The sequence below is a fragment of the Triticum urartu genome, chromosome 5 (genome assembly GCF_003073215.2).
Source record: "Triticum urartu cultivar G1812 chromosome 5, Tu2.1, whole genome shotgun sequence".
NCBI classification, from domain to species: Eukaryota; Viridiplantae; Streptophyta; class Magnoliopsida; order Poales; family Poaceae; genus Triticum; species Triticum urartu.
Window position 1 is genome coordinate 210,051,350 of NC_053026.1, and position 9,481 is coordinate 210,060,830.

General features: G+C 51.7%; 1 protein-coding gene across 2 annotated transcripts; it reads right to left on the minus strand.

Annotated features, from left to right (window-relative positions):
- Nucleotides 1–4,013: 4,013 nt before the first annotated feature.
- LOC125508424 lies at nucleotides 4,014–8,831 on the minus strand. 2 transcript variants are annotated; one of them, XM_048673138.1, is made up of 3 exons: nucleotides 8,583–8,830; nucleotides 6,545–7,972; nucleotides 4,014–4,405 (listed from the first exon to the last, which is right to left on the minus strand). In XM_048673138.1, exon 2 carries the CDS (start codon nucleotides 7,889–7,891, stop codon nucleotides 6,581–6,583), a length of 1,311 nt encoding a protein of 436 aa, XP_048529095.1. In that variant the 5' UTR covers nucleotides 7,892–7,972; nucleotides 8,583–8,830; the 3' UTR covers nucleotides 4,014–4,405; nucleotides 6,545–6,580. The 2 variants fall into 2 exon arrangements, with proteins under 2 accessions (XP_048529095.1, XP_048529096.1); XM_048673139.1 differs by lacking the exon at nucleotides 4,014–4,405 and having other exon boundaries at nucleotides 6,364–7,972; nucleotides 8,583–8,831.
- Nucleotides 8,832–9,481: the final 650 nt, after the last annotated feature.

Genomic DNA, 9,481 nt, shown 5'->3' on the forward strand with positions numbered 1-9,481 from the left:
GTCAGCGCCTCCTCACGGTTCTGGAGCTCTGCTAAGTCGTCGGAGGCCACCTTCATCGACGCGAGGGCCGCCTCGCGCAGCTCCACCTGCTCCTCCAGCGAGTGGCACCAGGCCAGGAGCTCCCGAGCCCGCTCCTCCGCCGCCGTCCGCCGCCGGTCAGCTTCCCGAGCCTCCTCAGCGGCCCGAGATCGGGCCTCCCGAGAGGCCACCAGCGACGCCTTGGCCTCTGCGTCGTCAAGATCGCGCTGACTGCACACAAGGGCGATGGCACCCTCCAGCTCGCGCCTCTCTACAGCTAGGCGCAGGCCCTCGGCCTCAAGGCGCGCGTCTTCATCGGCAAGCTCCTCTCCAAGCTGGCTTACCGCGTCAGCCGCCCTTCAAAGGAATAGTTGGCGGAGAGCGCGACGCTCCCGAGCGCGCTCGAGCACGACTTCCACACCATCACCTGCCCCAAGCAAGCGCCGGGGGCTGCAAGTCAGCACTCCCCCTTCCGGGCTGGGGCCGTTGGCACCCTCGCGACGGCCGGGCACACCCGCATCAGAGCCCGGCTGGGGGCCAGCCCGTCCCCAGGTGAAGAGCGCAGGAAGCGCCTCAGCCAATCGCTAGTCCACGACCAGGCGAGAAGCCCACGGCAGGCTGGCTATGCCACGAGAAGGCCCGCGAAGGATCACGAGATGCGCGGGGCCACGATACGCCTCGGGACGGTACGCCTCGTCGATCGCCCTCGCCACAAGGGCTCCACCGCTTGGAGCGCTTGAAGACGATGGAGGGGGTGAAGCCAAGGGGGACGGCTCCTCAGCCGTCTCCGCAAGCTCGGCTGGAAGGGGCCTGCGGAGCGATGGTCAGTAAGAGCAACAGAAGGATCAGGAGCTGGGAAAGGAGAAGGCTTACTCGTCAGTGGCGAAGTACTTCCTACGCTTCAGCAGGCGACACGGGTAATCGTCACCCAGGGCCTCCCTTCTCTTCCGGAGGGCCTCAAAATCCACGCGGAAGCGGCCTAAGAGTCGGACGCAGGGATCAACCTGCGACGAAGATGGAGCGTCAAGGCGATGTGCGTCAGGGGCGCCTGCCTGACGTGCGCCGCCAGTCGCCTCGCCAAGAGAAGCCGCCGGAGCCTCAGTGGCCTCGGTCATATGCGCAAAGGGCAGCTGCTTGTCACCCTCAGCCTTGGCGGCACGGGCCCCGATAACTGCTTCCTCACGAGCCTCGCCCGGCGCTGTCACCCCGCCGGGAGCCCCCTCGGCCTCTGGCGCCTCGTGCCTCCCTGCTCCGCCACTTGAGGAAGAGTCGCCTTGGCCGACTGGAAGGACAGTCACCACCACCGGGTTCTCGCGAGGCCCCTGAAGGCCGGCGGGGCGCGGCCCCCACTCATCGAAGATAGGCATCTGCCTCACAAAATCACCCCCGCTCTTGCAGAGGTACAGCAAGGCCCCTCCCTGCTGGATACTGCCAGGGTTGGGGTCCCCCGTCAGGGTCAAGAGCGCCGTCCTCAGCACTTCAGGCGTCAGGTCCTCTTCCTGGAGCCTCATACGATCATCGCGCCCGCTGAAGGCCCACATCCGGCGGGAGTGGCGCTGGAGAGGAGCAACGTGGCGTAGCAGGAACTCCTTCACCACCTTGGGCGCTGTCGCGCCAAGCGACCTCAAGAACGCGAAGCTGTGCCAGACGAAGAGGAGCCGGGGGCTCTCAAGCGTCTCCTGGCCCCAGCCCGAATTGGGGACAGCAGGCGAAGTTGGCTCCGACAGCAGGGGGCTGGGCACCCCAGCATCCACATACAGCCACTGCTCGCGGAACCCAGCCGCGGGCGGAGGGAGCTTGAAGTCAATCCCAGAGGCTGCCGTCTCAGGCGCGGCAACGAAGCTCACACACGCCCAGCATTGGGTAGGGTCAACAAGGCGCAGCGAGAAGAAGTGGTGCAGCAAGGCGACCGAAGGAAGGATGCCCATCATGGCCTCGCAAACAAAGGCGAAGAACAAAAGGAGGGTGATGGATTCAGGACCCAGATGCATCATGTGGATCTGATAGTGGGAAAGCACGGCATTGAAGAAATCGGAAAAGGGAGGAACCAGACCCGCCCACAGGGCGTCGGCAAAGTACGGGACCTCGGTGGCTATCCTGTCGATGGAGAAGTGGGACGTGGGCCAGGCCGTCGTCCTCCCGCATTCATTGAAGATGGTGGCCAGGGCCAAGCTGACCTTGCCCAAACCCTCGGCGAGGGCCGCCAACGGCGGCGGGCAAGGCGGAGACACGGGTTTCTTCCCTCTTCCCTTCTTCGTCGGAGCCATGGCGATGGTAAGGGGGGGGGAAGGTTCAAGATTGAGTTGAGAACAGAAACCAGAGTTCGAGCGGAGGAAGGACAGAGGGCGCTCGAGCAACCAAAAAGGGGAACGGCTGTGTACAACTACGGGTCCGCCTAGCATGGCGCAAAATAAGGAGGGCGTGGGGGAACAGTGCCGCCCACGTCCAATCAGCCGCCATGCGGCGCCCAAGGCCGCAGGCTGTTAGGGCCCGCGGTGCTTCGCTCTTGCCCTTCCGCCTTCCTGCACGGCCAAGTCCGGGCGCGCCTTGGGCTCGGGGGCTACTGTCGGCGTTCTGGGAACGGGGGTCCCCAGACCTGCCTGCCTGCGGCCTGCGGCGTGGCTCAAAGGGGGGCCCAGCACGGCCCATCTTCACCAACACAAATCCAAGACCCTCGCGAGGGGCCAAGCCTCGCGGGGCGGACGACGTGGAGCTTCCTCAGGCACGGCCTCGTCAGGCTAGCTCACGAGAAGGCAGAGAGATCAAGGCGGGGTACCTCACGAGGTGCCCGTGACGCAAGCCATGACGGCCGAGGGCGCCAGGCGGGTGCCAGCCCGCGCAGTGTCCTCCTTTCCTCTTTGGTGCAAAGGGGGCAAGCGCAGCCGCGGAGTACCGAGGCATCAGGCAAAGGTTGCCATTTCGGTGCAACGAGACCAAGACCAGGAGGACTACGAGACGGAGGTCACCGTGGAGCCCAAGACGGCGTCATCACCAGAGCTTTGCGCAGGCGAAGACTACTTTTGTCAGGATAGCTCATATTAGTTGTCCCCCTTCAAATTAGCCCGCCATTGTTGGCTCCCTTCCCGCTCGATATTTGGGAAGAGGACCAGGGCCTCTATAAATAGGATCAGCCACCCACAAGAGGGGGACACGGACACAGACAGACAGACAGACACACACACGCCCATGGACACACAGAGACAGAGAGCTGAGGGGTTCGGAGAAGGAGGCTCTTGAGAGAGGGGTTTAGATCAGATAGAGAGAGAGAAGGGTGACTGAGCTCCTCCCAGCAGTTCATCGCTCCAGCTAAGAACAGACCCTCGCGAGGCTGTTCTTCCTTGTATTGTTCATCATCATCAGCCCAAGAGGCAATCCACCACACCACACACTGGAGTAGGGTATTACACCACAACGGTGGCCCGAACCAGTATAAACCCTGTGTCTCTTGTATTGTTCATTCCTTAGTTTAGATCCTAGCAAGGCGAAGGGGTGCAGGTAGGTAGGAGACGAAAGCTCCGCGCGCACCCCAGTGTTCGAACCTCAAGGGTCTGTCGGAACCCGAAATCCGAGAGTCTGGTCGCCACAGGAAGCAAAGGAGACATAAATAGAGAGTTGCCTTTTTCACATTTTTGTTTGCATACTCTTGATATTGTAGCAGAATATTCATGATATGTGTAGCAGAATATTCATGATATGTGTAGCAGAATATTCATGATATGTGCTGCCTTACTATTTGCAACACACTTGCTCGTTTGACGCACGATCTTTTTATTTTATGAATGTTTTTTTTTCTAGAAATCATTTTGCATTTTCCAAAGGAAACTTAAATTATGTCCTACCACATCGAATTTTTCTTTCTTTCCATGGCAGTTATAGGGAGCAGAAAATCATGCTTTGAAGATCTTTATGTTTCTCTTGTGGTGCAACCGAATAACTATACCATTGTTACATATATAACCGTGTTTTCAACGCTGACATGCTGCAAATCAAATTGAATCGGATAGTTTCGCATGATATTCCAGTTCAATCTCTGAAATTGAATCGAATTATTAATTTGACTACAACTTGGATTCTTGATGAACAATCCGAACCTGTTTTACCAAAATCCAGATAAAACTTACGACAGCAATTGGCAGCATATAACGAGCTCTTGGGGCTTTACATTTGATATCTATTGTAAGCAAACGCAAGCCATCCACTCAATTACCACTCAGAGTCACTGCTACAAGCCCGCTATAGCAAAGAATGTATTGCAATAAAAACAGAAAAACTGAAGGGGTGATCATAAGCCTCATCAAATACCCAATTCTTGCAAAACGAGATCTTGCGAAGTGCACGGGCGACCTGCTGGCAGTATTCTACGCTAACATCAGAAGCCATCGGCTACCTGAAAGAACCAATAGCGTTGTTCAAAATTAAGAGCTGCAGAAACATTACCAGTCTTATTAACTTAATGGAGATGATATCAGACCACAAGATAATTTCATGTCAGTTAACAAGTAAGGTAAGCACAGGAAGCAACCACAGCATCGAGAGCATCCTTATAGCCTAATAAATACAGTGTACTTGTTTTCCTTGACCCTTAATTGTGGCAGTAATATCTTGATAACACCACAGCCAAAACAAGTATCTACCTTTCTTAGGCACGCACACACAGAACTGAATGTGAAAAATCCAGGAGACCTTCCATGTGTGGTAAACTGAATCTAAGGTTAATGTAGTGCTCAACAGGTCCGACTTGTGGGCACTCAGTGGCCCTAAATGCAATGTAAACATTTTATTTGCAACCTAGTACAACAAAACCGAGGTCTAGAACAAAACATAGTGAATCTCTAGTCCTTAGGAATTGTGTCGGAAGGTAGAAAGCTCCAGCGTTACACTTATGCTGAAACATAAATATGTGTTTAACAACTACTCAACTATATACAGAAGGAAGATTATGAACTGCATATAAATTATGGATGATACCCCAGCTATAGCCAGCGACTTCAAACAAATTTGGGTCATTTCCTACCACAGAACCACATTAAAGGGGAAGAGATGCCAGAAGTGCCTGCAGGCCACATTAAAACACAACAAAAGATTGCACCTAAAAGCTACTACAAGGTATAGTTTGTTTGTCAGCTTGATGTTGATCAATCTTGTAAACGACGTAATATCTTCTTGATAGTATTTAATGAGCTGTTAGTTGGGCGGTATGATTCAGTCCATAGTTAGTGTTGTAATTGTCTTCTCTATCCTAATTCGAATGGCATGCAGCTCTCATTCGTACTCTTAAAACTAACCAGTTGATAAAGATATCTGTCACCAGCTATCAACTGTCAACTGCACGCACAGATATTACCATGATTCAGGCACAAATACTATTTATGGCACCATAATTTTCATTTATTTTGCCAAATAACTAATATTTTCAAAACCATGGATGTATTATTTTCAATTTTATCAAAATGTACAAACAAGAACCAATTGATCGGTAACAAATATGGTCCATAAAATTCATGAATTACAACCACCATAGTTTTCCAAATTAGTGATCCAATGCACAGAGCACACGAATATGCCATGTTTTTTTCAAGGAAAGGCAAGCCTCCTGGCTGCCGCATCTTTGGATGCAACTATAATTTTATTGCCAAGAATGCCAGGCATTAAGGCTGAACAAATCGCTCATAAACAAGAAAGAAAGAAAGAGAAAAAAATGACAAACGAATATAATACTGTGCATATGGCAGCAAGCATTAGTACAGTTGCTAAAAACAGTAAAAAATTGAGCGTACGCCTAGGCGCGCTTAAGCGCTGAGCGGAGGCCTACCACTTCGCTTTTGGGATTAGCACTGAAAAAAGCGCCCAGACGCCTAGGCATAGCGCCTAAGCGCTTGTGTACACTCAGGGGTGCGGCGCCAGCTAAGTGGAAACTGAGCGGCGGCTAGGCGAGGACATGCAGGTAGGAGCGGCACCAATTTGGGGGCAAAAGAGAGGGAAAGGGATGTTCGGCTAGGCAAGAGAGAGAGAGAGAGAGAGAGAGAGAGAGGGAGAGGAGAGGGAGAGGGAGAGGGAGAGGGAGAGGGAGAGAGAGAGAGAGAGAGAGAGAGAGAGAGAGAGAGCGCAGAGAGCAAGGTGGCCTTACATGCTTTAAAATTTGATTTCTGGGTGTCCCTTGTTCATGTCGATGTCCGTACAAAATGCTCAAGCACCGCTTAAGCTATCATTGCACTAAGCAGAGGCACACCGCTCACTGAGCACCTAGCACTTAAAAGAACCTTGCTAAATACTAATGATGCAACCAATTTACATTCCTAATGCGCATTAGTTAGAACTAGAAGGCTCCCTAAGCAAGAACGAAAATTGCAAGCTGTTACCAAACTTTCAAAAAATTATAGGTTAAAATACAAAAACAAATGAAATAAAGTGATCATCCATGAGCAAACACCACTTAGAAGCATATAAATACCAGACTTGCTGAACGGAAAAGGTTGCACCAGTGAACTAGAAGGCTCCTTAAGCAAGAATAGTATTCTTAGCTTACCATCTTACAGGCCAATCTTGACCGCCTAAATATATGTCATGAATGATTGACATTTCCTTTCAGCTTGAGTTCAAGCTCTAACTCTTTGCGCCTTACCTCCAGTTCTAAGTGTTTAATCTCAATCTTCATATGTTCGTTATCTGACCTCATCCTTTCCAGTTCCTTGTCCTTAATTTTACTGGATAGTTCCCACTTGAGGCGTTGTTCTGCAAGCTCCAGTGCCTCATTTTCGATTTTCAAGCACTGTTTTTCAAGTTCTGCAGATTGCAATACTAAGCCCTTCTGTGTCAAAGCCAAGCTGGTTCCATCTGGAACAACTTTGTTGATATCTAGTGCGATGCCATGGGGATTAGACCTCCGGCTACATTCGTGTGAACCTGCATCCTCATGATCCGCTGTATACCGCATCTTCTTTTGCATGGGTAAGCCCCCTTTATTGCTATGCGCCACATGATGGTCCTCATCATTATCTTCCTCATAATCAGAGTCTGAACTCTGGTCATCTTCATCGGCATCTCCACTTGCTCCTCTCATCATATCATTTTCCTCTTTGCACCTAAGAGCAAACTGCAGTGAACGCTGAAGTGGAAGATCTTCAGGCAAACTAATCCGGTTATTATTATGGTAGGAGCACATCTCCTCATAGAATAAGTGCCTTGAGCTCAGTATCTTCCTTGCGTCATCTTTCAACTTGTCAGAGAGATTATCCATGCGATCCAGAAGTGCTGGATTCTCCACAACCTTGCAAGTTGTACCCCGACCAAGGATATCTGTAAGCCTTTTGTATCTCTTATTGAGGTCATTGAACTTATCCTCGCACTGCTGCGGTGACACATTGCAACCTCGCTCGCCCATCACCTTTGATATTGCCTTCCACTTGCCTTTTTTATGCACCATTGCACAGTTCCTCCTTCCACATCCTAAATCAGCTCCTGGATCCTCACCAGTGTAGGACGCTGCAGTAATTAAAAGCTTAACCATTGAATCCGTCCACTTCATCCGCTGCCATGCTGAGCCCTTCTTTCCCTTGCTGCTGTGGCTATCAGTGGTATCCTCGTTCAGACCATGCTCCTCATCATCGCTCATGGAGTCCTTCTTGTGATAGTGGTGATGGTGGACCTGGTGGTGATCAGCCTTCCTTTGTCCTCTGAATTGAAATTCCGACAAGTGGTCAGAATCTGTAACCTGGTTCATAGGCATGGGGAATTTGCCAGGTATCTGAGAGTGGTTGAAGCCCTGATTACCGGAGCTTGGACCGTGCATTTGCATGGGATTCCGGTGCAAGTCTGAACTGCCATAAGTTGCTCCTTGCATAAAGTTTCCAGGTGGCAGGTTATTGCCTTCCATTCTCCCAAAGGATCATTCCACTACTAATCCGTCTTATATAATACCAAATACGAATGTAGAATTTGGCACTACTTCTTCAGCCTGAAATCCAACGCAAGAAAGTAATTCAGAAGAACTATTGAGCGGTCAATACTGATTACACATTTGAGAACTTCTTAACGATACAAATCTGCCCGTAAACACACAGATTGCACTTTAATCAAAATCACCTATATTGCGAACTGAGGCCGTCCTAGATTTGGTATAACTATTAATGTGCAAGCAGTGAGTTGGGTTTCTTCGGCACAGTTCAACAGTAAATTCGAAAAGATTGCAGTCTCTTACGTCAGAGCACAGCTCGATACTTGAGTGAAACTGCCTAAACGACCAGCAACATGATGTAAAGATCTAATCAGTTGAACGGCATCAAACTAACAAATAGTAGAGCTAAAGAAGAATTTGAAGTAGAGCATCAGAGTTACATATGTGCATCAGACCTAAGTTACATATGCGTGGGATTCAGGTTTCAGAGAAGGAGCAGGCAAAAGAAACAAGTCACTATCTGAACAAATTCATTAATAATCGCCGAAGGGTGCTCTTCTGTCAACTTAATGGGGTCAGGGAGAAAGATCTGGCAGCAATAGAATAGTCAAATCGAAGAGAAGGCTAGTGAAGGCCGAAGAACAATCCGAGCAAGATAGGGCTTCCTTACCAAGAAGAAGAATCGCGTCCGGGTAGGTCTTCACTCGCTACCAATAGAGAGGACGAGAAAGAATGCCCACGAGGGAGATCTCCAGGCGTGGTTCGGCGGAAGGAGGGGGCGAGGCGAGCTTGGCGGCGACAGCGAAGGGCGTTTCGGCGTGCCGGCGATGGGGAAGACGACTTTCGGTCAACAACATTCCATTTCTTTCTCTCTTTTTTCTCCCTTTTGGTAAAGGAAGTGGTGTTGTTATTGTTAGAGAGAGATATTTACATGTATTTGGTAATCTACCATTTGTAATCTGTCTTCTATTCCGTATCTTATATCTAGTAGAGGTGTCTTGTCCTTCAAATCAATCCTATCCTCCCGCGCGGTCACCCACGAGGCGGCCGTAGAGGGTTCCCAGATCCTCCCGCCGCGAGTCTTCCCTCCTCCCTCGCCGCCACCAGGGGCGTGGCCGGGCGAAGCCCGACCGGCGCCGGCGGCAGGCGGCTGGGGTCCGGCTTCGGGCTCCCGGCGGCTGCGTTGGTTTCTCTCCGTCGCGGGCATGCGGTGGTGGTGCGGCTCGGCCTGTGGCGGTCCGGTGACCTGGTGGTGGTGGCCGGCGGGGGGCGTGGTGGTGGTGCTTCCACTTGGCGGCTCTCTATGCAGGGAGGCAGGGGAGCGGCTTGGACAGGGGCGGCGTGCCGACGGCGTGCCGGCTGCAGCGCGAAGGCGGGAACTTTACGGGTCTCGGAGATCTCGGCCGGGCCTGTGCGGCCACGGGCCTAATATGTTCCTGCTATTGCGTCCGGTCAGCTACCATCATCGACGGTGGAGGTGGGGCCCTCCCGCGTGTCGACGGTGTTGCTGCCCTAGTCCCGGCTCCTATTCTTCATTGTGCAGGCCATACTTCGCAGTGCCGTGGTGAG

Excerpts from the sequence above, each read along its gene's own strand:
- LOC125508424 (XM_048673138.1), bottom strand. The coding sequence starts at position 7,891 with ATGGAAGGCAATAACCTGCCACCTGGAAACTTTATGCAAGGAGCAACT.